The 26242-nt window shown below is 44.1% G+C and overlaps 1 protein-coding gene across 8 annotated transcripts in view; it reads left to right on the top strand.

Annotated features, from left to right (window-relative positions):
• The first annotated feature begins 5151 nt into the window (after positions 1–5151).
• RPAP1 (RNA polymerase II associated protein 1) overlaps positions 5152–26242 on the top strand; it is a 44481-nt gene continuing 23390 nt past the window's right edge. Inside the window, exons 1-10 of one of the 8 annotated variants that reach the window (XM_065685125.1) lie at positions 5152–5252; positions 10277–10556; positions 11480–11628; positions 12224–12316; positions 13644–13824; positions 15852–16028; positions 20812–21018; positions 24635–24750; positions 25154–25252; positions 25701–25802. In XM_065685125.1, the coding sequence (XP_065541197.1) occupies positions 10367–10556; positions 11480–11628; positions 12224–12316; positions 13644–13824; positions 15852–16028; positions 20812–21018; positions 24635–24750; positions 25154–25252; positions 25701–25802 (1314 nt within the window). In that variant the 5' untranslated portion in view covers positions 5152–5252; positions 10277–10366. Of the gene's footprint in view, positions 5253–5289; positions 5445–5524; positions 5636–7105; positions 7197–9566; positions 9598–10115; positions 10136–10276; positions 10557–11479; positions 11629–12223; positions 12317–13643; positions 13825–15851; positions 16029–20811; positions 21019–24634; positions 24751–25153; positions 25253–25700; positions 25803–26242 lie in introns of those variants that run through there. The other 7 variants (XM_065685130.1, XM_065685128.1, XM_065685126.1 and 4 more) reach the window with 7 other exon arrangements.

The following is a 26242-nucleotide window of genomic DNA, read 5'->3' as shown; positions in this document are numbered from 1 at the left end:
CACTCTCAGGCAGAGACCATTTTCATATCAGCCTTCTGTGAGGCAGTGAGTGTCAATGACGACACATTCACCATCTGTGCAAACACTGATTTTCACCTGCAATACCCTTCAGAGGCACTGTTTGAACGACCTGACTTGAGAAACACATTTGCTTGACTGCCCCTTCTAATTTCCACAGCAGTCTGTTCTCTGGAGTCTCAGCTGTGGCAGCCAGCTTTTAGCTGGGATTTACTTTGAACTTGTAATGAGTGTGATACAGACTGTTATATAGAGATGTTATAGAGACTGAGCAAGAAATAGCTTTATTTGCTGAAGATGTGTGTTATTTCGGGATATTTTCATTTTGTCTGATAAAAATGGCATTTCTATAGAAACAATTGATAAAAAAAAAAACAATGAAGAGGAAAGCCCATGCTAACTGTCAAAAGCCAACATAATGTTCAGCAGACGCATTGCTAGGGATGAGTAAATATTCTGCTCTTTTGGGCTTTAAAAATACACAACCCTTCCCCCTCACTTCCATGTTTAAATCAATTCACATCAGGCATGGATGCCTGAGTTTTATTGGTGAGCAAGTACAGATTTGATTTAAAATATCCCTGCTTCACCTAGTTCCAGGGATGCCCAACAGCCTTTGCTCAGAGGGGTGTTTCTGACACAGTCCTAAGGTTCCACCCCAAAAGTAGAACAGAGCTGCAGAAAAAGCCACTCAAGGCTCTGTGGGTGGCTATCTGAAGATATTCTCTTCATCAGGGACTGTAGTAACAGGACAAGGGGAAATGGGTTTAAACTTAAAGAGGGGAAGTTCAGGTTGAATATGAGGAAGAACTTCTTCACTGTGAGGGTCGTGAGGCACCGGAATGGGTTGCCCAGAGAAGTGGTGAATGCTCCACCCCGGGCAGTGTTCAAGGCCAGGTTGGACAGAGCCCTGAGTGGCATGAGCTAGTGTTAGCTGTCCCTGCCCATGGCAGGGGGTTGGAACTAGATGATCTTAAGGTCCTTTCCAACCCAAACTGTTTTATGATTCAATGATTCGGACACACACACTACTTCAGCTCACCCACCATGTTCTCCCAGCAGCAAGAAAACTGCCACTGATGCAGTTTTGCTCTTGTGCACGCATGTTCCTTTCAGAACGTGTATTTTTTTTCACTATCACAAAGAGTCCTGATGTGCTGTAACGACAACACTGCGTTTATGTCTCTGCTCTGCCGGTTCAGGGCTCTCACATTTCCAGATGGATTCCTGCAGATGTTGGTGCCACTACGCAGTGCAACTACTCCTCTGAGGCATGATATATTACCATTCCTTCTGAGTTCAATGCTTGGTCCCTTGCAGAGTTGAACCTTTAGTACAGGTGACAACTTACTACCAAACATTTTGTCCTACATTCAACTCTTTTACAAGGGAACACAGTTTAGCACTTTGTATCTCAGAGCCATCCCTTATCACCGTTTGTTTCCCATTCCCAAGCAGAATGTGCTGTGTGCTGCCTACCACCCAGCTCTCCGGCTACTATGTTCTCAACTTCAGTTTCTGTCTTCTGGCAACAAACCACTAGGATTATCTGATTCCTTGGTCACCTGCTCCTTAGACAACTCATCCTAATATTTATTATCTCTGCAACACAGGTAATACTGTTGCATTTACAGATTTACGGCCTTTCTAATCCCACTAAAGCTACTCCCATGTTGCCTTTGTCATTCTGATCCCTTGAGAAAGCATTTGGCTGTAGGCTCTCATACTTCTCTCTGGTTTGGAAGACCAAAACTGTCCTCCAGAAAGTCATGTGGGTCTATTTGCTTGTGGCAAGCTAGAAGGGGATGAGGGCTGATTGTTAGGGCTGACAACCTTTTAAAACGTCATAAAACAGCTCTCCTTAAGTGAGGGATGCTTGAGTTCACCTCCAAAGCCTCTTACAGATGTTCTGGTGGGAATTTCTCTGCTAGAATAGTTTATCAGATCCACGCAAATGTTCTGGTACTTACAATTTATGGGATAAATATGAAAATGCATATGCATGATTTATTGATAGAGCCAAAGCTATATATAGTGCCCTTAACTGTATTATTAAAACTAAAGGTAAATAATTAATGGAATGAAGAAAAGATACATAAAACTCTGGCAGTTTCAATGGGAAGCATTCCTGTCTTGCATTAATTAAAACTGAATATATTCTGAGTATATTCTTATATCTTTTTCACACACACACACAAAAAGGGGATTATTTACCCATTTCACATGCATACCAAGAGACACCGTGTGTGGCAACAGAACCTGTGCAGGCAGCAGGAGAGAAATCAGGGAAGAAAAGTGCTTGTGACTGTCAGGTTTGAATGACACCCCACTCAGGACATGTTTACTGCCCCTGGATACTGACCAGTTCTACCTGGTTGACCTTCGGGTTAGTTTCAGGCTAGATATAGCTCAAGTAATACATGTTGGTTTTGCAAAGTTCAGTGCTGATCATTCACATGAGAAGTATTAAAGAAAGGTAGAGGCTTACTTCATCAGAAAGCAAGAAACAAAGTTAATTTTTATAATGATTAGAATCAAGGGACTACTCAAGCAAACTAAAATTCAGGTAGCAATTGCTTATGTCTCCATATGCACCTCTCCTGGGCTTAAGAGGAGAAGACGAACTGTAACTCAGACAGGCCCTTTCCTGACTCAGGCCATCCAGTTTTCTAAAGTTACTCAATTAAAGACACATAGGGTCAAATATCCTGTAACATCTCTCGGGTATCTTTTTCTCATTGGGTGAATAGTCATTCATTTACATAATTTCCATATTAACAACATTAGTAAGGTCAAAATGACCTTACAATTAGTTATTAAAGCCCCTGGAGTCAGAACAGCTCAACCTCGTAAGACAGTTTTAACAGTCCCAACACTTAATCCAAACACATTCCAAAGCAACCACTGCCAAGGCCCCCCTGCCTCATTGTTCAGGTAAGAGAACCCAAATTTCTTCATCTGGGTCCATGGAAGATTGTTCCTAAGTTTACCATCAGCAAACCTTGAAGTGCAAGAGGTCTTCTGCTCATACCAGTGTATCTGCCAAATCCTTTTGTAAGATCAGTGGTGCTCTCTTGTCTGGTCTGAAGATGAATGGTGCAAAACACTAAAATACTAGTTCCACTTTCTGCTTTAAGCAGAGGCACAATCCATTGATTTCAGTGGATCTTGATTTCAGCTTTCACAGACCCACAAGCCACAATATATGATCAACAAGGCACCTTAAACCTCCCACTTTGATCAGCCAGACCTATAGTAGCAACAAAGTCCTGGAGCCATCAGCAATGTTGAGCAGCTCCACTAAGGAAGGAGAATAAACTGCTGTTACAGAATCGTAGAATAGTTAGGGTTGGAAAGGACCTCAAGACCATCTAGTTCCAACCTCCCCCTGCCATGGGCAGGGACACCTCACACTAAACCATGCCATCCATGTTCTTGATGTTTAACTGCAAGAAACCTGAACAATTATTTCAAAGTGTTTCTTTCATCCCAAACCAGCAGAAACTGGGAATGACAAACTAAGGTGGCAGATGGTGGTGGAAGGATAACAGTTGATTTCAGTGAAATGAAGAACTGGACATCCCATTTCTCAGCAGTCACTGCTATTCCTGAACTACAATTGACTTTAATGCAATTCCAGTTCCTTTAGGGAATGCAAAGTAGAGCTCCACCAGCCAAACTGCAGTCTGGCAGGGCAGCATCAGAGAAGCACTCCCAGCACTCTTGAGACTCCCTTCTGAGAATCTCCAAATGTAATTAAGAGCAGCTGTACTTATTCTTCCTGCTAAGGGCACCTATAAGCACCAAATGTAATAGGAGTAACTGCTCAGACACCTGTGCCAGAGCCAAAAGCTCACAAGGCTAGAATTGAGGCCTGTCTTGGCTACTTAGTCACTTGCTCTAATGGGGCATCTTTGAGTGATTTTGGTGGTTCCTACTTCAAGGGCTCAACGACCTAAAAGAGCGCAGTCATCAACTTCACTACCTCAGAACACGGTTGCTGGTCAGCAGGCACAGTGCTGAGAGAGATGTTTTCTGTCCAGCCTTTTCACTGGGATTTTCAGTTTTGTATGTGTTCATCACAGCCAAGTTCCTCGCCACTGGTTAGGACTGGCTGGCTGTTGACAGGTTGAAGGTTTACCTTGGTTTCTATAGATTTAAATTCTTTCAATGCTTGCAATGCATAAAACTTGTTTCTGGCTATAATTTCAGGGTGGTGAAGCACTGGAACAGGCTGCCCAAAGAAGTGGTAAATGCTCCATCCCTGGCAGTGTTCAAGGCCAAGCCGGACAGAGCCTTGGGCAACACGGTCTAGTGTGAAGTGTCCCTGCTCATGGCAGGGGGTTGGAACTGGATGATCTTAAGGTCCTTTCCAACCAAACCATTCTATGATTTTGCTGCAGCATCACAGCTTTCTGAAGGGATAAAAGACCCCAGTGAGATCCAGTAGACTAGAAAGTGATGCATTCCTTAAAGCATTAGGGCATTTGTGGTGAGTGCTTCCCAAACAGTGGGCACACCGGTGCCGGTGTCCAAGCCTGAATGACAATCTCAGCCTGGTCCCATGCTCACAGAACTCATCTCCCAAGTAAAAAGGCTGAAAGGCGACCAAGCACTAAACCCAATGTTAAAATCAATGCTTCTGACAGCTTTACAGTAGTTCCTAATAATGCTTGGCATTTATAATAAATGAATAATCAGGCATGAATAATAAATTATAGTCATGTTTATGTAGCTTTATGTATCTGCTCTCCTGAAGCGCTTCCAGTCTCGGACACATCAATGCCCTGTAATAATAAAAAGGCAGAGTTTCTATATTTACATATATGTATTTCTTGACATGCAGACACACACTATTTGGTTCAGGTACCCTGTATTTATATCCAACGAAAGCACCCAGAAAGAACTTGCACTAGGACTGCCCGGGCAAGCCCGTAGACGTAGTTCAGTTTCCCCCACAAGCACCAGCAGCAGGGGATACCCTGCTCACACCTTCTCCCAGCCAGCGGGAGAGCCAACAACAGACCTGCCTCACAGGGACTGCGGGAACACACCAAGCATGCAACCTCGGATATACAACCGCTGCCTCCCCTCAGGGCAGAGAAGATGGCGCTGCCTTGCCCCTCAGCACTGAGCCGCTGCCGGCGAGCGCGGGCGGAAGTGACGCCGCGCCGGGCGGAAGTAGCCGCCTTGGGACCGGGCGGAAGCGCGGTGTGTGAGCGGCGCGGTGTGAGGTGGGCCGTGCCCGGGGCAGTCGGTGGGGCCGTAGGGCTTCGGTTGTGTTGTAGCGTAGGGAGGAGCGTGGCTGCGGGAGCCGTGCGGCCGCCGGGGCAGCGGCCGGGCGCCGCGGTCGCTCTGCGGTCCCTGTGGCGGTGGGTCCCTCCGCCCGGCAGCTCCCTGTCAGGTTTCGGGCCTCGCCTGCGGGTGTAAGACGTCGGTTTAGACTCGTTTAGCGGTGGGAGTGTGGGGACGTATCTGCTCGTTAGTTCGTTAATAGCAGCTCTTTGCTTTTAGCTTTATTTCGTGCCGTGCTGAGTCCATCTCTTGGTTGCAGGGAGTCTTCAGGCAAGCTGGGGACGGCAGCGTTTCTGCAGGCGAGGTGCTGTGTGTGCACATGGTATGTGCCGGGCAGGCAAAGTAACAGTGAGTCTGATGTGGCCAGCGTGAGATGTGGAGCCTCTCTGAGGAGATGTTCTTGTAGCTTTGGCTGGGGGTTTCCTTGTGGGAGGAGCATCCTTACAAGTATCTTCTTTCCCTGTAGTCCGTAGAAGTTACTGACTCTTTTGTGAAGCCTGGGCTTTGGTCATTGCACTGTTGTGTGCAGAAAGTGTTTTTGTGACAGAGCAGAGCATGTACATCACCTCTTTGTAAAGTAGCCAAGACTCCTGAGTGAGGCTTTCATTGGTTACTAGAGCAGAGAAGTTGTACGTTTCCATTGACTGCTGAACAGCCTTGAAGAGGCTGAGATGTGACTCTTTGCCTCTCATTTTAATACCTTACCTCAACCAACAGGTCTGAAGAAATATGATACTTTGAGGCACTGATTGTGACAGCAGTACCTTGTATTCCTCTTTGATCCAAATCTGATAGGAGTCAGAGTTGATTCTTTCGTTTTACATTTACTTGCTACTTTTATAACTTCCCTGTGGTTACCTCCCCTCTGAAGGAGGTAATCTCCTCTGGAGACAGGCTGTGAGAGTTGCCATTGCTCAGCCTGGTGAAGAGTAGGCTTGCTGGGGACCTTAGAGCAGCTTCTAATGCCTAAAGGGGCTGACAGGAAATCTGGAGAGGGGCTTTTTGAAAGGGCAAGTAGGGAAAGGGCAAGGTGTAGTGACTCTAAACGGAGTGAGGGGAGACTTAGATGTTAGAAATAAATTCTTCACTCTGAAGGTGCTGAGACACTGGCACAGGGTGCCCAGAGAAGCTTTGGCTGCCCCATCCCTGGCGGTGTTTGAGGCCAGGCTGGATGAGGCTTGGAGCAACCTCGTCTAGTGGAAGGTGTCCGTGGCAGGGACTGGATGAGCTTTAAGGCCCCTTCCAACCCAAACTGTAATGTGATATGATTCTACTATATAGCTGTGTCTAGTTCATGGTTTTGTTGTTATACGTCTCCCTTGGGCTGTAGGGCTCTGCTGCTGTGCAAGAAAATCACATTGCAAATGCAGATGGGCTAGAATAAAATAAACCCCCTAATGGTATTGGATTATATCAATTAAAGTGCAGTTCTTTGTAGCCTGATGGAACCTGTAAACATCTTGGCCAGGAGTGGGGTGGTACTTTGCTCAGATGCTGTGTCTGATTATTCTTATGTTTTATGTCTGCTGAGAGTAGTGACAGGGGTTGGTAATATGCCTCCAAAGCTTAAATGTTGCTTCTGGAAAGCTCTGGAGGAGTTTTGTAGACCTCAGTTTATCTGTAAGGTAAATGCCATTCTTTGTGATGCTCTGGTACAGACTTACACTCGATCTGAAGCTGGTTAATCCAAAATTAAACAAGTGCTGGGCATGTGAAGCAGTCTGTGCTTTATTGCCTTCTGTGCTTTTGTGTCTTCTTGTAGCCTGGCTTAGACCGTTGCTCTCAGCTACGTTTGTAAAACTTCCTGCAGCACCGATGGACTTTTCAAACAGTATCCTTGGAAAGTCCAGAGCATGACAGACAGAAAGATACTTATTGAGACTGTAAGTGCAAACAGAGTACAACAGCAGATGATAGTGTGTTCACAGAATAATCACTATGTTCTTGTATGTATAAGTGCTTGTGGTCCTTTGACAGCATTCTGATCCCTTAAATGTGTTCATAGGACAATATCCTCATGAGGCTGCATGTGTTGGCTAGATGGGGTTTCCTTTAGGCAAACAGTTTGTGTGTGGTTACCTCTTAAGTAGCCAGCTGCAGGATTAGAGATAACCAGACACAGGATGCTGGGATTAGTCCTGATCATCAGTAGTGTGTTATTTTTCTTGCATGTTTTCTCTGCACTCTGATGGAGAAAAGTTTCTCTTTATGATGGCCAGGTGAGTGTTGCCAGTGTGCTTGGACGTCTTTCATGGGGCATGGAAAAAGGTACAATTGGAAAGAAAACTCTTTTCACTACATCCTGTCTGTCTGTAAGTTCCGTATGTATTTAAGCAGTTCTTAGCTCATTGGACTGCAGAAGGAGCAAGTCAGAGGCCTTGGTTGTGTTAAATTTCTGGACCCAGTTGGATCATGGAAAGAACACTTTTAAAGCTTTTAGTTACTTTTTTACCAAACTAGCACCCACCTGTGTATTGCCATCTTGTAACTCTTCTGGGTGGCCTCTGTACCCATATGGAGGAAGGAGCGACTTTGAGGAAAGGGTTCCTGGAATAACAACTAACCTTTTTAGACAATGACTGCATAGTTGGCTTCTTGTGCCTGACAATTCCTCAGGCAAATGAAGGCAGTTTCAAGGCCTGCTATATTTTTAGCTATTTTAATACACAGAGACTTGCACAAGTGTATCGAGATCCCTGTGTGGAAGAGGCTTGTTTCAAAGATTAGCAGCACACTTTGCTTATGTCTGTTAATCTTAGCATCATCCTGATTTTGGCTTTGAAGCCTGTGATGATGGGGCATGAAACACTTGGCTTCTGATGCATGTGGTGCTACTTACGCATATCAAAGAGGGACCTATCAACTGAAGTATGACAACTGGAGCCCCTGTTGTGGCAGAGAGCTCCATAAATTAACAGCAATAGGTATGTGCTTATGCTAGGAGTACACAGAAAGGGAGCTGTCTGCAGAAGTTGCAGATTTTGCTGTGCAGTTGCAAGGGAACAGGGCTGAAAGGGAGTGTTTCTGCTTTCTCAGCATCAGTCAGAACGACAATGACATCCCAGGACTGTTTTTGTTAAGTCCTCCTCCAACAGTAGCAATGCACCACAGCAGTGTGACCCATTCCCTTCCTGCCCTGAAGTCGCCTTTGCTAGTGGCAGTGTTCCACAGATGTCCTTGACAGCACTGATAAAGAAATTGCGCATTTTACATGAGTGCTGGCAGTAGGTTTTGTTGTTCAGAGAGTACAGGGGAGTCCCTCTTGCTGCTGCTTGTGCTGTATGTAGGCTTGGTGTAATTGGAAGTTGTTGTTCTGGGACTCTTGAGCTTACAGCTTTCATTAAGATCAGTGCTTTGAGATGTCTGAAATCAAGCAACTAACTCGTGATGTTGGCACTGAATGAAGAAGTCTGGGTCCTCAGCCATGGAGTGCTGAAATGAATGGAGTCCCGGGAAACCTTGAAACCTCTGAAAATCCACTTTGTTTTGGTAGACAAAACTCTTAAGTCTGAACGGTTTTAGTCCAGCTTTTGCACAAAGTAAGGGGCATGAAAAAGAATTTCAGCGAGTCTTACGTGGTTTGTGGTTTTACACTGTGGCCTTGATTTTAGAAAGGTAACAAACGCAGAACTCTCTGGAGCTCTTCGTGCTCTTGGAACCAGCAGCATCACACCTAACTAACCTTGGTCAAGAATGAGGACCCTGAAAATAGTGTAACTATTCCAAGTATAGGTGATAAATACTGCATGCAGTAATTCTTGTGTTTGTTAGTACGCTTTGCACAAGATATCTCTCCACATATTTTACAATGAAGTATGATAATAGCATAAGAAAAAACATTGGTTTCAGAGCAGTGGCTGTATCTGCACAAGGGTTGAACTTTGCTTTGGTCTTAGGTTAAAACAGAGATTCACTGCTAAGCTTTGTACAGCCTACCCATATGGCACATAACTGCAGTTTTAAAATCCACATCCACTTCCCTACTTCACAATAAATTGTCATTGAGTCCTGATGGGCTTTTGAAAAATGGAAGGGATCAAATATGTAAGAAACATTTCAACATACCAAGTGTGGGAGGTGTCAGGTCTGTAGCATTAGTGCTGCTCAGTGACTCAATTAGTGTGAAATGTATTTGCAAACACTTTACTTGCTGCCTGTCAGAAATAGATTGATGGTCCCAGGCTCTGGGAATAAGAGGTGAGAGTAATACTCACAAGTATTTTCATGCCCAGCAGAACAGAAGAGGAACAGTTGCCTTCCCAGTAACTTCTTACATGCACAGAGGTAGAAGTCTTTATAAATACCATCCTTGGCTTTCCATTTAAAACTGGCTTGGGCAGTGAATGAAAATGCTTAGAAATAACATGACTTTTGCCAATGAGAGGGCAGTGAAAGAGAGAGAAGAGAGCTAGAGCAGAAGGACTAGATAAGGAAGAAAAACTGTTTTCACTTGGGAGATACGAGCATGAAGGAGAGCACAGTCAGTGAGAGTGAGTGCATTGTCCAAATCTACATGCACAGGCTCTTTCATCCTGACAGGAATGCTAATACTGGGAGTCAGAGAAGACTTTATGCTGGAAGGGGGAGGTTTGCATGAGACTACGTCTCTGATGTTCTGGTTGGTGTTGATAATGGCGGAAGCTGTTGTCTTGGACCAGGTGCTTCTGTGGCTTTGCAAATCCAAGGCTGTGTTGTTGGCACTCTGGCAGTGATGCACTTGTTGTCTGGCTTTTTGCTGGAATGATGCCATTCTGCTTCCAGCTGGCTGCTAGACCAGGTGTTGGCTTGTCTAGTAGCATGTTCTCTGGCAATGAAGAACAAGGTGAATGGTTTGTCTGGGATTCTGGTACAGCTAGTTGTGTCCTGGGGTGATCCTGAAGTAGGGTGGCTGTGGTATGTACTGGAACAGCAGAGTGGGACAAAAATTAATAGTTTTCCCTTGCTGTCCCCATCCTCTCTCCAGGAACTCCAATTCTGTAACCAGTTTTCCACATCTGCAGTAGTTTCCATGTGAACAAGACACAGGACTGGGTTGCAAGAGCAAGAAGGCAGGATGTTGTCGAGACCAAAGCCTGGGGAGTCTGAGGCAGACCTGCTGCACTTTCAAAACCAGTTCCTGGCAGCCAGAGCTTCACCTGCAGTAAAGGTTGTGAAGAAAGCGGACAAGAGGAAAGGGGAGGAGAGGACTACAGATGCTGAGAGACCCCCGCTACAGGATAGCAAGGATGTGGTCATGTTGGATGGTAATTTCCCTTGTGGGCTTATTTGGATTACCAGAATTCTCTGTCTCTTTCTGTCTTCGTCACTGCTTGTGTTTTCACCTCTCTCTCTCAGCTCAGTGTTCCGTTTGCCCTGCATGTGTGTCCTCCTTGCAGTATTGTTTGTTCTTAGCCGTGTTGGGAAACACGCTGGTCCAGTGCTCCTGGCATCCAGTAGAACCATGTTTCCAACACATTGCCTTTTGCCTGTGGTACCTTGCCATCCTCGATGCAAGAGGTGTTTTCTGTGATTTGTACCCATTGGACACTCACTGCTTACTTTGCAATCTGTTCAGACCCTGTTCCCAGTATCTCTGAGGTTTAGCTCTGCTAACAGCTCTAGCTTTCAGCCAGCAGATCTAGCTTGATAAGCTGCCTTCCTACAGTTTTGTTTTCCTTCATCAGTACTAACTGTAACATTTCTGTTGTGTACTTAATAGTCTGAGAAGCTCAAGGTGTTTTCTTAAAAGCAACAACTTAAATCTTATAGTGCTTAGTTCCATGTAAGAAAACATGAACCCAGTTTATAGACAGGGAAAAGGAGGCCTTGGCATGCTCGTGATCATACAAATCACTCACTGTTGGAGCTGGCAGTGGAATTGTGCCTGAACATAACCTTCAAGGACACTGTTTCTGTAAAGCCTTGCTTCTTCCCTTAATACTTGCAGTCAGGCCTGAGTACCCTTTCCTCCTTATGGAGCTCATTGAAAAGACCTTGGTGGCAATATATAACTAATAAAATTGAGTATGTTTCTCTCCACTACCCACTGCAAGTCAGAGACAGAGGGCTCCTTGCTTCCTCATCTTCTTGGTTTCTCATCAGAGCGATAGATGCTATTAGGGAGCCTTGGTGTGATACCTATTGCACAGTAGTTATATTTTTTTTCCTTATTATTTCCCCTCCCCAGATTTTCCTGATACTTTGCCAGCTCTAACTCCAGCTCCTCCAAAAAAGTCAAAGGTCAAAAGTGCCGGTGTCCACTTTGAGGATGAAGATCCAGAGGAGAGACTGGAAAGTCATGATCGACACATCACAGCAGTCTTCAGCAAAATTATTGTATGTCTAGGTTTTATGTGATGCTCTAGTTTGGGGTTTTGTTGATTTCTTGTTCGGTTGGTTTTCCTTTCTTTTTTTTAATGCTGTGAGCTAAGTGGACAAGAACAAAAGATTCTGTTGCTGCTTTTTATTTCTACAGTGTAGTGAAGCAGTTGTAGCACTGTAGTTGTGCTACAACTGCTCCTTCAGGGAGTTCCTTGAAAGAAAAGTTCTTTGCTGTCAGCTAAATGTGGGTCTGAATCTGCTTTCCAGTCTAGACTGCCTACAGGTCACGCTGCCTGCATGCAGGCATGTGTTCCAGTGGGGATTTGGGTGTATTTCTGGACTTTCTAAGGAGGATGTTCTCATTGCTTTGCACTGGCCCAGATTTTTTCCTTTGTCTGCTTCTTGGAGTTTGGCAGCCCAGCCTTTTGGAAAATAGCCTCACTTTGTCTCTAAATAAGCACAAGGTATTCTGAGCCTGACAGTGATGCAGCAGGAAGCTTGTGAGCTGCAGAGCTGAGAGACTTTGAGTCCACTCTTCGCTAAATGATATAAAATGATATATATCTGGCTGTTGTGATGGTTTCTGCAGGGCTTTAATTTCTTGCTGCAGGAACGAGACACAAGTGCAGCAGCAGTGACCATGCCAGTGCCCACTGGAGACCCATTTCCAAGGACGTTTCACCGCTCTGAGATAAAAAGTGAGGTAAGATTGGGAGCAGCTGTTTTAGGCTACCTTATTCATGACTAAAATTTCGTCACAACAAAGCCTGGTGCTTGGTGGGTGGTAGGACTCTAAATAAGTGACTTGGCCTTCTGGAGGTTATGAGTTAGCTCAGCATCTCTCTCACATTTGCTACCTTAGTGTAGGAGAGAGTCTCTTAGTGAAGCTGCCATCATTTAGGTACGTCACACCCTGCAGCTAAATATCACTGGAATCCTTTAGGTTTAGGAAAAAGGTGATCCCCCTCAGCTAACTGTAGTGAGATGGATCAGATCTGCACTGCTGTAATAGAATTGATCCTGTTCTGTTTTTCTCTGAGGATCAACCTCCGTTAATTTATCCACCAGGTTTAAGTTCATACTTATTGAAGCTGCACCTGATTTCTTCTGACATGACAGTTGAGTATGGTTGCACGGATTATCTTTTGCAGCTTTTTGGATTTTGGCACAATTTCTGAGGCTGTAAAGCTGGAAACCGTGGCTGCTATCACCAGGCATTGCTGCAGTAGCAAGAGTTGCTAGCTGAGTGGGAGTCAGATGCTGGGAATTGGTATGTGGTTGATAGCTGTTGCTTTGAAGAGATAGCTTCCTTAGAAGGACAGCTTTTTTGAAAGAGTGATACTTTTGAAACTACCATTTCTGTTTATCTAATGTAGGAGTGCACAGAGCAGCTGCACAATGTTCAGAGTGTCTTTTGAGCAGCTTCTCTGGACTAGGGATATGCAAGAGATTTTTTGCTTAGTCTGCTTCGTATTTCTTGTGCATCCTGTGCAAAGCTGTTCACAGCCATGTCCTTCCATCACCTAGGCAAGCAACACAGTAATTTAGTCAGGATTATTTTAGCACCAGGTGCCCATTTCTTACTGTGTAAATCTTTTCACCCTCCTGCTCTCTAATCATCTTATAAGAAGCCTGTTCCAAGCATGTGGTGAGCACAGTGCAGTACAGCCTCCTTTATCCTCAGAAATCCAAAGTAGTCAGCTATGCAGTTTCTGAACAGCAGGAAAGCTGGAACTGTTGTCTTTGGTGATATTTTAGGTATACTTGCCTGGCTTGAATTCACTTCTAATTAATCATCTTCCTTCTCTAGGTAGAAAAAACAGTAAAGTTTTTGTCTTTCTGTCCTAGCATTAAAACTTGTGTTAAGAATAGTACACGTATAGAAAATGCAGGTGGCTGCCAGCAGCTTCTCTGTATCACGTCCCAGAGTCTGATCTGAAGGAGTCTTTAGCATCAGATCTATACATTTGTTAGTGGCAGGTGTGCGGGGGAGTCTGGAAAGAGGTGACACATGGCCTCCCTGTTTGCAGGTGAAGGTGGCATCTGGAAGAAAAAGCATCTTTGCACAAAAGATGGCAGCGAGAAGAGCTGCTGAAAAGGCAGCAACAGCCCCCTCTGCTGCCGGGTGCATGCAAGTGGGATCTGCTGCTCCGGATGCCCAGGATCCTGAGGGGTCAGCAGGAGAGGCGCCTTCCCTTGGCACCAGGGGTGGTGAGTGGAGAAGGGTCTGCTTATCCAGCCTACTGTATTTAAGAAGCCTTAGTAACTGTAACATCACTGCACCTTATTTTTAAAGTAAGGTAGCACTTCTGTCCTCAGTTTACGAGTCTCGAGGTCACTTGGAATGTCTGTGGTGTGACAAGGATTTGAAGTGGTCTGAGACCCAAATTAACATTCTGAAATTGGGTTAGCTTTCTCGCTGGTTTTCTTTTTGCTTTGCACAGGCCCGAACAGATTTGTTTTTCAAGGTTCTTGTCTTCCTTTTCCTCTCTACTATATGTAAAGTTTTCCTTGTTTCATCCTTGATTTCCACAATTTTAGGAAGAGGGCGGTTCTTGTGCCTCATGAAGGCGTTTGAGACCACTCTGATGCAGGTTCTCACTCCTACCTAGAAGCTGAAAGCTCAGTCTTCCGTCACCAGATCTGCTGCCAGGAGACTGTGGCTTTGCTTCATAAGGAAGGCTGTGAGGCAGTGCTGATGAGTCAGTGCCACCTCCAGCAGTTACTTGTCTGACAGCAACGTGACAAGGAAAGATGAAACCAATTCAACTGGTACCAGAATCTCCAGGCATTTATATTTTTTGTCATGGACTTTTATTTGCTATTTACTTAGGACCACCATGTGTTTAGGCTTTTCCATGACACCCTCCTTTTCACATTGATATAGAGGCCAGATAACCCATTGAGGGTTATCACTGTTTACCCAAGTTTCTCTCTGCCCTGACTCTTGTCAGAGAATTGGTAAGAGAATCCCTGGATGTGCCGTGCACTGCCATGCACAAATCCACCATCCAGGTCAGTATACTGTGCTTGCCTAATAGCCCGTTACAATTGTGCATGTGTACTTCTGTCTGAGAAATCTCAAAGGGGAAGTCCAGCAGCCCAAGAGCTGTGATCCTCTTGAAGTAGAACGCTTTTGAAATGTAGTAGCACAACAGAGGGATCAGAAAATGGCTTGGCCTCCTCAGCAGGATTGTTGGGCAAGATCACTAGAAGGAAGAAGAGAAGAGGGGGAGCTCCCTTTCTTGTAGTAACAACATGTTTGTGCCTGGTAACTCTCAGCTTAGTTGCTGATGGTGGGAGGCTTACTGAATCTTTTCCCAGGTCACTCTGTCTTCTCATCTCTTTCTGCTCAATAAGCAAGACAACTGGTGTGGAAATTACATCAGACCTTACTGATGTTATGATGAGTGTCATTGCTGCTATTCTAACAGGGGTTTGATGCTTTCAGGGTTGGCTGGCTGAGTGTCATAGTGATGTTCCAAGTTACTATTTGGAGCATATGAGCAAAACATAAGGAATAAAGACACTAAGTCAGGTCCTCGTATAGTGGCTACAGGACAGCTGGAGGGTCTCGTTTTGGCCAAAAGAGCATGTTACCTGGCTGCTGGAGTTAAACAAAATGGGCCTTTACAAAGGATTTAGATCAGGTGATAAAAGGAGACTTGATTCTGTTCAGGGTAGGAAAAATACCCCTCTGCTGGAACTTCTAATATGTGAATACAGGATGCTGTTGGAAGCAAACATGCCTGTGTTGAGAATGGGTCTTGTATCACTCCAGAAACTGGTGTACCTAATCTTTTAAATTCTTACCTCGCTCAGCAAATATTGAGGCAGGGTCATGGTTCAGCTGAAGTACAAATATAGGTTCAGGTGTTCCTGGACAGAGAAGGTGTCTGGTATTCACTAACTTGGCAGAATGCTTGTTAGTTGTGAATTGTGCTGCAGTTTTCTTGCTGTTGCTTTGCATTAAGGAAACAAAATTCCTTTCTCCCCACCCCATCCCTCCCAAAACTCCTAAAGAAATGAGGTAGAAATGACATTTTGTTGTGACATGGGATGAAAGCCCAAGTATTTTAGTTTTGTTTGAAGCTAAACTAAACTTCTTAACTGCTATTTTAATTCAGCTTCAAAGATAAAAAGCAAATTATGCAAATGTGGTAATGACAAAATTGAGATGCAGTCATCATGGTGTAGGCACATTAAATCACTAACTGCTTTCTCTGCTGATCTAACAGATAAAGCTGGTGACTTTTTGACCTCTCGACAGCCTTGTCTCATAACGGGAGAGGGTCTTGGAAGCCAGAAGAGTGAGGAGGAAGTTCAAGCTATTCACAGAGAGAACTTGGAAAAGCTGCAGTCCATGTCTGAGGAAGAGATCCTGCAGGAGCAGGAAAGGCTTCTGGCTCAGCTGGGTATGTTTTTCCCCGGGTGAATTCTAGAGACATGGAAGTTTACTGAATGCGTGGCTATCCTAAAGTCTTACCAAATTCACAGATCAAAGATGGGAGCTTGGGATTCCTCCTCATTGTATACATGGATAATTTAGCTTCCATGTCATGTCAGTAGCTTCTGAGTAAGAATTAAGTGTTAAGGAATTAGAGCGCTTATTCCTCAGTGAGAGGGGGCTTAGCCTAAGTCTGTCTCATCTCCCCTTTGCTATGGGATAAGGTGGTCCATGCACACCAGTTACCTGGTTACACATACATATGTTGAGGTCCTAAAATGTGTTCTGTGAAGCAGATTAGAAAGCAAAGCTATTCTTGGGATGCTTTCATAGCAATGCTAAGGTGAGAAAGCACCCTTGGTCTTCCCTTCTGAAATGCCTAAGACTTGGGCCAGAACTGTCAGTACCCAGGTAGGGGAAGCATGTGGGAGATTTCAGGTTAAGTCTGTACTTGCAGAGCAGAAAAACAGCTGGTGTTGTTCTTGAAGAAGTGTTTTAGTTATATGGCTGTTGGACACAGGTGTTCTGTCAGGGGTCTAGTCTCTGTTTTGAAGCCTTGTCCACAGTGGTGCTCTGGGAACGCTGATGACAAGACGGGGGAGATGCCTGAATGTGGTGTGTTTGAGAATTTGTGGGATCTAGGGCACCGTAAAACTGCTGGCATTGGTTTTTGGAAGGAGGGGCTGGCCGCTTGGGAGGAATATAGGACAGTTGTTAGAGGATGTAGGGAGGCAATTAGGACAGCTAAGGCCTCCTTGGAACTCAATCTTGCTAGTCGGGTTAAAGACAATAGAAAGGGCTTCTTCAAATACATAGCAAATAAAACTAACACAAGAGGCAATATAGGCCCACTGCTGAACGAAGTGGGTACCCTGGAGACAGAGGATATAAAGAAGGCAGAGGTGCTGAATGCCTTCTTTGCCTCTGTCTTTACTCCTGCAGACTCTCCCCGAGGGCCCCGGATTTCTATAGCCCCAGAAGGAGTCAGGACAAAGGAGGAGTTTGCTTTGGTAGATGAGGATTGGGTTAGGGATCAGCTATGCAAACTGGACATCTGTAAATCGATGGGTCCGGATGGAATGCACCCACGGGTGCTGAGGGAGCTGGCGGAGGTCATTGCTAGGCCACTTTCCATCATCTTTGGTAAGTCGTGGGAAACGGGCGAGGTGCCTGAGGATTGGCGGATGGCAAAGGTCACACCAATCTATAAGAAGGGCAAGAAGGAGGACCCGGGTAATTATAGACCGGTCAGCCTTACCTCCATCCCTGGAAAGGTGATGGAACAACTTATTCTTGACTCCATCACTAGGCATATCAAGGATGAGGGGGTCATTAAGAACAGCCAACATGGTTTTATGAGGGGGAAGTCATGTATGACCAACCTTATAGCCTTCTATGAGGAAGTGACTAGGTGGAGGGATGATGGTAGAGCGGTAGATGTAGTTTTTCTTGATTTCAGTAAGGCATTTGATACTGTCTCCCACAGCATCCTCATAGATAAGCTAAGGAAGTGTGGGCTTGACGATCAAGTAGTGAGGTGGATCGAGAACTGGTTGAAAGGAAGAAGGCAGAGAGTTGTGGTCAATGGCGCAGAATCTAGCTGGAGGTCTGTGACTAGTGGAGTTCCTCAGGGGTCGGTGCTGGGACCGGTGCTGTTTAATATTTTCATCAATGACCTGGATGAGGGAACTGAGTGCACCCTCAGCAAGTTTGCTGATGACACAAAACTGGGAGGAGTGGCTGACACACCAGAGGACTGTGCTGCCATTCAGCGAGACCTGGACAGGCTGGAGAGTTGGGCGGGGAGAAACTTGATGAAATTTAACAAGGGCAAGTGTAGAGTCTTGCATCTGGGGAAGAACAACCCCATGTACCAGTACAGGTTGGGGGTTGACCTGCTGGAAAGTAGTGAACGAGAAAGGGACCTGGGGGTCCTGGTGGATAGGAGGATGACCATGAGCCAGCAATGTGCTCTTGTGGCCAAGAAGGCAAATGGCATCTTAGGGTGCATTAGAAAGGGAGTGGTTAGTAGGTCAAGAGAGGTTCTCCTCCCCCTCTACTCAGCCTTGGTGAGGCCGCATCTGGAATATTGTGTCCAGTTCTGGGCCCCTCAATTCAAGAAGGACAGGGAATTGCTTGAAGGAGTCCAGCGCAGAGCCACAAAGATGATTAAGGGAGTGGAACATCTCCCTTATGAGGAGAGGCTGAGGGAGCTGGGTCTCTTTAGCTTGGAGAAGAGGAGACTGAGGGGTGACCTCATCAATGTTTACAAATATATAAAGGGTAGGTGTCAGGATGATGGAGCTAGGCTTTTTTCAGTGATATCCAGTGATAGGACAAGGGGCAATGGGTGTAAACTGGAGCATAGGAAGTTCCACGTTAACATCAGGAAGAACTTCTTTACTGTAAGAGTGACAGAGCACTGGAACAGGTTGCCCAGGGGGGTTGTGGAGTCTCCTACACTGGAGATATTCAAGGCCCGCCTGGACAAGTTCCTGTGTGATGTACTGTAGGTTACCCTGCTCTTGCAGGGGGGTTGGACTAGATGATCTTTTTAGGTCCCTTCCAACCCTTGGGATTCTGTGATTCTGTGATTCTGTGATTTTGTATGCTCAAGAGGAGCAGACATGCAGATACAGGTGGCAGACGGGTTTTGAAATTCTCCGAAGTTCAGATTCTGTAGCATCCAATTTAGGTGTGAGTGGTATTTTAAATACGTAAGTTTAGCTTAAAGATCATATTAACAACCTTGACTTCATTGCAAGCAGCATGGGTGTAACTGGAAAGGTGGCAAAGGAAGTGTGCAAAATAATTGCAGACAGAATGTGTAGGTACATCCCTCATTCAGACAGCTGAGCTCTTCCAGCTACCTGAGGTGAAAAAAATCCTGGTTTTTAACTTCACTGCTCACAGCAATGGAATGTGCATGGAAAAGATCTTGTTTATGCACTTTCTCCTTGTGTCTCATTCATGCTTCTTGCCCCTACTGCTCTGCCCTTTGGGATATTAGTGAGGTGAATGGTTACTACATAGTTTAAGAAGGCTAGGATGTATTTTAAGTGTTTTTGAACAATAAGTTATTTTATAAAACTGTGTACTTGTTTGTATGCCCTGTGGGTTAAAACTGTAGATCTTTCAGTGTTTGAGGCTTTAAGGAAACTGCGAGTGATTTTGGCCTTCCTGAAATATCTGTGGTTAGGCAATTATGCATGATGAATCTACTCCTAAGCTAAATTGCTGGCTTACGGATGAAGCAGGGAATTGGACAAGCAGAGAAATGTGGATTAAAGAGACTTTTTCTCCATATTCAGGAGTGTGAATCATTTGTGGGTGTTTAATGGTGCCCAGTCTCCGAATTAACGTTTTAGTTATGAAGCAGAGCAGTCCATGGTGTGGAGCACGAGGATGGGTAGGCAATTTCATGCTGGGCAATGTCTTCAGGATCTTATTGGTGATATTGCTCTGATTTTGCCCATGGAGACTCTGAGCAAAAGCAGGCTGACTTTTGGACATACCGTGCGCAGATTGGCATCATCAGTGATGTGTTAGTCGCTGTCTGTGTGAAGTGATGAAATAACGAATACAGTCCTTTCCTTGCTGTGCACAATGAAGTGAGAGAAAGTTGGGAGATCTGCTTGCATACAGGAAAAATACATGTGCTTTAATGAGCCTGGGCTGAATGCCTGTCCTTTACCATGGGAGATTAAACTGCACTAGGAGGAGAGTGTGCAGCAGTCACAAGTGTGGGACAGATCCCTGCATCCTGAACTGTTTCAGAGACACAGGAGTAACTTCCTCTCTGAGGTGACTTCTCTCAGGTACAGAGCACTGCTGAGTCACTTGTCTGTTGTCATCCTAAGAATGGATAACCAGTGTCAGTGTTACATTCTGTCTACACTCTATGTATCCCTGATGCTGCTTACTGGAGTATCTATATACCTTTTAGAGTCACAATGCACAAGCTCTTATTGTTCACCTCCAGCACCTCAACACCGCATTCTAGATGAAAAGTATTTGGAGACAAAGTGCTCAGTCAAAAATGATGTGTGGTATCCAAAGCAGATTTGAAAGTAAAATTATGATCATCTGATATTTTCCTATTTTAGAGCCATAGGAATATTATCTATCCTTCAAGACGCCCCTACCTCCCAAATGTTCCTCTTCTCCAAAGCATGAAAAGAATGACTATGTTTCTGGATGTTGTCAGACCATAATTGACTCTCAGGATGGGGAGTCAGTTCAGAGCAAACGAGATCTCCTTCTTCTAACACAATATCTAGACCATGCGCTGCAGCACTAGTGCAGTTTGATAAAGAGCAGGTGATTCACTGTGGTGTCTGTTCCATGTATTCTTATAGTGTTCAGGTTGTTGCCACTGAGTGTGGCACTGAGCAGGCAAACTGTCAGACCTGGGTTCTTCCCCTAAATCACAGACCAGAATTCTCTCCACAAGGGTGTCTCTTCGGTGGCAGTGAAGGGAAAGAAATTATTCTCTTTTTATTTGTAAGCTGGGAGAATAACTAGAATTTTTGTAGTGGTTTTACTTTGAAAGACTTTTATCAGCTCTTTCTCTGTTGTCGCTTCACCATTCAAGTGTCTCAGTTTGAAAAGAGTGATAGTTGTTACAGAAAAAGAGGGCATGTGGAATGGCAATGAAAAGACTAAAACATAAATAGCAGGAGCTATAGACATACCAAGTATTTTGAGACTTTCTGTCACATCTCTGTCTGTCTCTTTGTCAATACTTGCAGATCCCAGTTTAGTTGCTTTCTTAAAGTCACGACATGGTGCCAATGAAGGCCAGAAGAAGGAATTAAAAATGGAACAGAACAGACAGGAGGAGTTTGTGGAATCTCTGCCTGTGGCTCAGCATGGTGTAAGATCATGTCTTTCCATGCAGGAGTCTGGTCTGGAAGAATCTGTAAGGGAAGAAGAAAATACGAAGGTAGAAATCACAGGTAAGAGCATGTTATTAATGTTCTCAACATAAATGTAAGGTTTGTGTGGTATTTGCATCAATCCAGATTGGATTGATGTGGCACTTCATTAGTTATTAGTTATCCAGCTCAGAATTTACCATGTTTAAAAGTACATACATCTTGGGTCAAGAAAGAAAATCTCTCTAATTTCCAGCTGGGCTCCATAGGTTAGAAGGGTAATACACTACATAATGAAGGTGAGCTGTTCAGTGGGACATTTTGCTTTGGTTTTGAAATTTGTTCTGAGGTCTCTGAAGAGAAGATGTGTTTTAAACTAGATAACATTGCTCTCCTGTTCAGCTGTGTGAACAGGGAAATCAAAGAGTGGTAGTGAGATTCAGCTGCTGCTTGAATAATTTTTTTTAACTGGGACCGCTAGGGTACAAGAGGGTGTTGGGTAGGTAGGAGTGATTTGCACATAGGATAGCATGGAGAACACAGTCTTACTTCAGGGAAATGTCTCACATAGTGCACATGTGATTTATCATGACATACTCCTGGTGTCCCTACTTTGTGGCTTGTATCTCAGAGCCCATGAGGTGGTTTCCACAGAATAGAGTTCTTTTCTTTGTGTTTTGATGGAGGGAAGTATTAAAGTGTAGAATGTTCTTCTTTTTTGGAAGAAATGCACAGAGCTGTTGCCTCTTAGTACTATTGAATACTCAAAATATATCTGTATGAGGAGAAAGTTGCTTTATCTCCCGCAGCTAGAGCAACCCATATATTCGCATGGCGGAGAAGTGTTTTCCCCTTAAGCTTCTGCTCTGATTGTTGCTTTACTGACTGCAGTTTTTTCTTTAGCATTCTCTTTTTCTGTGTTGTGGTTTTAGGCTCTAATTCTTGTCTTCCCCATACTTTTGTTCATAGCATGTCTCTCTCATTAGCATGCGTCACCCCCAATTTCATGTCAATTTTTGGCTCTCTCCATCTCCTGATCCTCTCTTCTGATGCATTCTTTGTGTCCCAGTGCAACATGCAGACTGATTAAAGTGGTCTCTGAACCACTTCTGTCTTTCAGCTTGGTGTTTGCAAGAGATAACATTTTCTTGATGCGAGGGATGAGTCTGTGAGTGTATGTATGTGTACATGTGCAGGAGAAGGAGAGCTGATTAGCCTCTTATTAAGGAAGACACTTCACTGAACAATGCTTTTTCTGTGTCTCCTAAGTTTTACTTTTCCACGAATCCATCTTAATCAAAAAGACTATTCTTTTTTTTCTTTTTATTTTGAGAACAATTGAGTGCACAAGCAGCACCAGGTTAAGTGATGCTCTTACTTGCCTGAGAGCAATGGGATTGGGTTGTTCAGTAGATTGTAGTAGTTCAGATTGTAGTAGTGCTTTTGAGAATAGCTCAGTGTTCAGAGCATTTTGTGCTGACAGCATCTTTTGCTTCCCATGGAAGACTGCATGGGAAAGGAGTTTTCCCAGGATATTTGAAAGAACAAAGAAAGCTATAAAACCAAGGGAAGCCTTTCCACCACCTGAGTTGATGTCTGCAGCCCATCTTGGACAACATGATATGTAAAATATTAATTAGACATTAGCACTTAGTGTTGGGATTTTGCATTTCTTTGTGCTCAGAAGTAAACTCATAAATAACTCAGCATAAATGGTCATTCTGAATTTCTCCAGGAAGAGGATGAGGACACAAAGCAATGGGATTGCTCAAAAGTCAAACCTGTCCCCTAATGAGATAAAAGGCTACTGTTTCTAATAAACAAGATGGTGAAGCCTTTATCCAGCAACTTGTAATCTTATCAAACGAAGAGTGAATTCTGGCACTGAGACAAAAGGGGAACAAAGAAGAAAGGGAAGAAGTTGAGTGACAGCCTTTAATACAGCCCAGTTCTGAAAAAGTTCAATGCAAATGTTGCAGTGGCGCTGTCAGCTTGTGTTTCTCTGAAGGGATTTCTCAGTAACTGGAAAATCTGCTGATGCTTTGGAATATATCTCAGTCTTCTCTTGTTGACAAGATCATAATACTAAGGGCTGGTGATAATATGCATAATCCTATTCATAGAATGATTAACTCAACCGTATCAATTTAGTGATTAATGGAGAAAACAATTGCAAATATTAATAGATTTCATTTTTCTGCAGATATCATTTCCTCTAATTTTGCATCTACCACCCACAAGCATTCATCTTTCTTACGTTTCAGATGCTTTTCCTCTCTTCAGTTAAAATGTGTGCTGAGCCTTTGGCTAAAATTCTGTGGAACAGCTTTCTGGCTGAGGGAGATAACTCTGTGCTTGGTTCCCTGCCTGACTCAATACCACATTGATCATAAGGGTGAAGCTTCATCCTAAAAAGGATGAGTACCCTTCCTGAAAGTTTGTCTGCTAATTGGAGGAAATTAAAAGGCTAGGTTTCAGGCCAGTTATCAGCAGGGAAAGATGGGATGAAGGAAGAACATCTCAGTGGGATTCATTGTTCCTTACAAGTGAAGACCAGGGCACCAGGGTTAATAGCTGCAATGCAAATGAATTCTGGGCTGCTCCAGCAGGAGTGATGCTGCTGCTTCTCATGCTTCTCATGCCCTCAGACTGCCTGTTCCTGTTCTAATGTGTGATGTCTCTTGAGACAGCAAGGACTTCTTAGCTCATCTCTTCTCATGGCAGTATGGCATAGTAGCAAAGCATTACCTTTCCTAGTGTTTGGATAATTTCTGGTTTTATTTCTCCTGTCCCTTCACTTGTGAGATTCTTCTGTCTCTTTCCTAGGGCAACTCTTGTGATGTCAGGTATAAATATCTTGTTTCTAAGATTCTTCTAGCCAAAGCACTTTAGAAAGTTAAATCAGTTCTTTCTTCCTTTAGTACTTCAACCTTTGAAATTCTTGTTCAACTGTCCAGGTTCCCTGCTGAGCTGTTTCTCAGGCAAGCTGTGTAAGTTCTCAGCTGTTTTGATCTTCTCAAGCTGATCTTCTCAACCCTTTAGTGGGGGACATGGGATGAAGAGCAGCATCACAGATGCAACGAAAGCATGATCAGTAGTGTTTGTGCTCTCTCTAGCGTATCTGAGCTGAAATCATACTGGCTTCCAATAATTTGCTTGGACCTTTCTGCAGCGTTCAAGGCCAGGATGGACAGAGCCTTGGGTGACATGGTTTAGTGCGAGGTGTCCCTGCCCATGGCAGGGGGTTGGAACTGAATGTTCTTAAGGTCCTTTCCAATCCAAACTGTTCTATGATTCTATGATTAATACTTTTGACTCATTTCACATTTCCTCTAGCATTCCCCTTCCTGGATGACACACGGTTTGCTTTCTCAAAAGTAGGGTTGATACTATTTTTCTGCCCTGGTTCTGATCACTTTGCCTTATTTGTGTCCTGACTTCTGCTCAACTTCTCCTAAATTAGCCTTGTCTGTGAATTTCATTACAGTGCTGTTCACTTCCTTTTGTAGCTCTCATGAAAGATGAAAACAGCTTCAAACCTTTGATGTTTATGCATCAGCCAACAGTCAGTTTGAAAACCGTTTCCTTATTTTATATGAATCTTGTATGTAAGCCAAGTAGCTTGGCAAAGGGGGAATAGTATTATCTTCATTCCTGCCTTGGAAGGTAAGACTGCTATTTTTTTCCCCCCACAAAGATGATGATCTGCCTGTGAAGCCCAAGAAGGAATGGGTTCACATGGACAATGTGGAATTTGAGAAGCTGGAATGGATGAAAGATTTGCCCTTGCCTCAGCAGAAGAAAACCAAAAAGGTTTGAAAGCAGAAACTGATATTTTTCATGTTTGTGTCTGGGTCCTGCTTCTCAGCAGTTACAGTTTTGAAGGCTTCAGAAACTAGTCATGTGGTTAATATGTGAGATTTCACTGGGCTGGGAGATTTCCCAGTTTTTTCCACAGGGTGGGATGATAGGTGGACGGTTCAGGCTGTTGTGCTCAAGAGAGCTGAGAAATGAAAGTCTGTCAGCTGTAATCTGAGATGAAACGGGTCTGAAAGCTAAGAAAGAGGGGAATACCTCTTAAGAATTTGGGGTCTGAGCTGAGGAGTTTTTGAACTCTTCCCTTCCAGCAGCCGATACAAGAAGTGGTGTTTGCAGTGGTGAATGGAGTGGAAGTCAACAGAAACAATCTTTTTCTCGTTCCACCCTTTTGTTGTAGGGAATGCAAGCTCGATTCAGTTTAAAAGGAGAATTGATTCCTGCAGATGCTGATTTACCAACACATCTAGGCCTGCATCACCATGGAGAAGAGGCAGAGGTGGGTGTAATGTAGTAGAAAGGGTACACACATTTGTTTCCTGTGTTTGATTTGGCAGATCCCTTTTGTGCAAAGGCCTTTTAGTAACAAAAACCTTAGGAAAGTGCAGACAGGTAATTTTCTTTTGAAACAAGCTCCTGAACTAACAATTAACTTACATTAACTGCCTCACTTGCAGAAAGCTCCATTAATGCCTTTTCTCTTTAACGCCATTGAGGATTTGTGGTGTTGGAAAAAAGGTGCACATACATCCTTAAGAAGTTCAGTTTTCTCCTGTCATATCAACAATTAGAAACTCTTTTGCAATTGCCACAAAGTAGCAAACAACAGTGCATTGCAGTTTATCTCCCATTATGCAGTATTTCACAGTGAATCTTATTTGAAGGGGCCTGTTTATACCTATAGCTGAGTTGTTTTGTTGTTTTGTTTTGGTGTCCCCCCCATTTAGAGGGCTGGTTATTCTCTCCAAGAGCTCTTTCATTTGTCTCGCAGCCAAGTTATTCAACAGAGGACACTGGCTCTGCAGGTCTTGGGCCGCATTGTTCAAAAGGTAAGTCAGTTCCTGTGGAATTCCTTCCCGTAACACAGGTTTCTGGTGGATCAGGACCAGAGTTCTCTGGTACAAGCTGTTTGCTTTGTACTATTCAATGAAAGTGAGAAAAATCAGCAGCAGGGCATTCTTTTTCACTGGGATTGTCCTTACTGTTAGAAAAGTGTTGGGAGATAAACTGAGTTTCAGGTTTCTCTGGAGGGAGATGCTTCCAGGTGTTGTTCAGCAGCAGTGCTGCAGCTTCAGTTCTCCTGTTGAGTTGGACACAAGTTTGGGGTTTTTTTTGGTATTACTTTTGTGACAAACCTATATCCTTGTCAGTGACCCTTTCACTCCTGTTGCCTGAGCCAGCTTCATAGCATGCTTTTTCTATATGAACCAACCTACTCAGTGGTGTGCCAATAGCATAAAGCAGAATGAAAATTACTTCTGTGCACATT

This window comes from Lathamus discolor, chromosome 6 (genome assembly GCF_037157495.1).
Source record: "Lathamus discolor isolate bLatDis1 chromosome 6, bLatDis1.hap1, whole genome shotgun sequence".
Taxonomy (NCBI): Eukaryota; Metazoa; Chordata; class Aves; order Psittaciformes; family Psittacidae; genus Lathamus; species Lathamus discolor.
The sequence above is the reverse complement of the archived record's forward strand: the minus strand, read 5'-3'. Positions and strand labels throughout refer to the sequence as shown.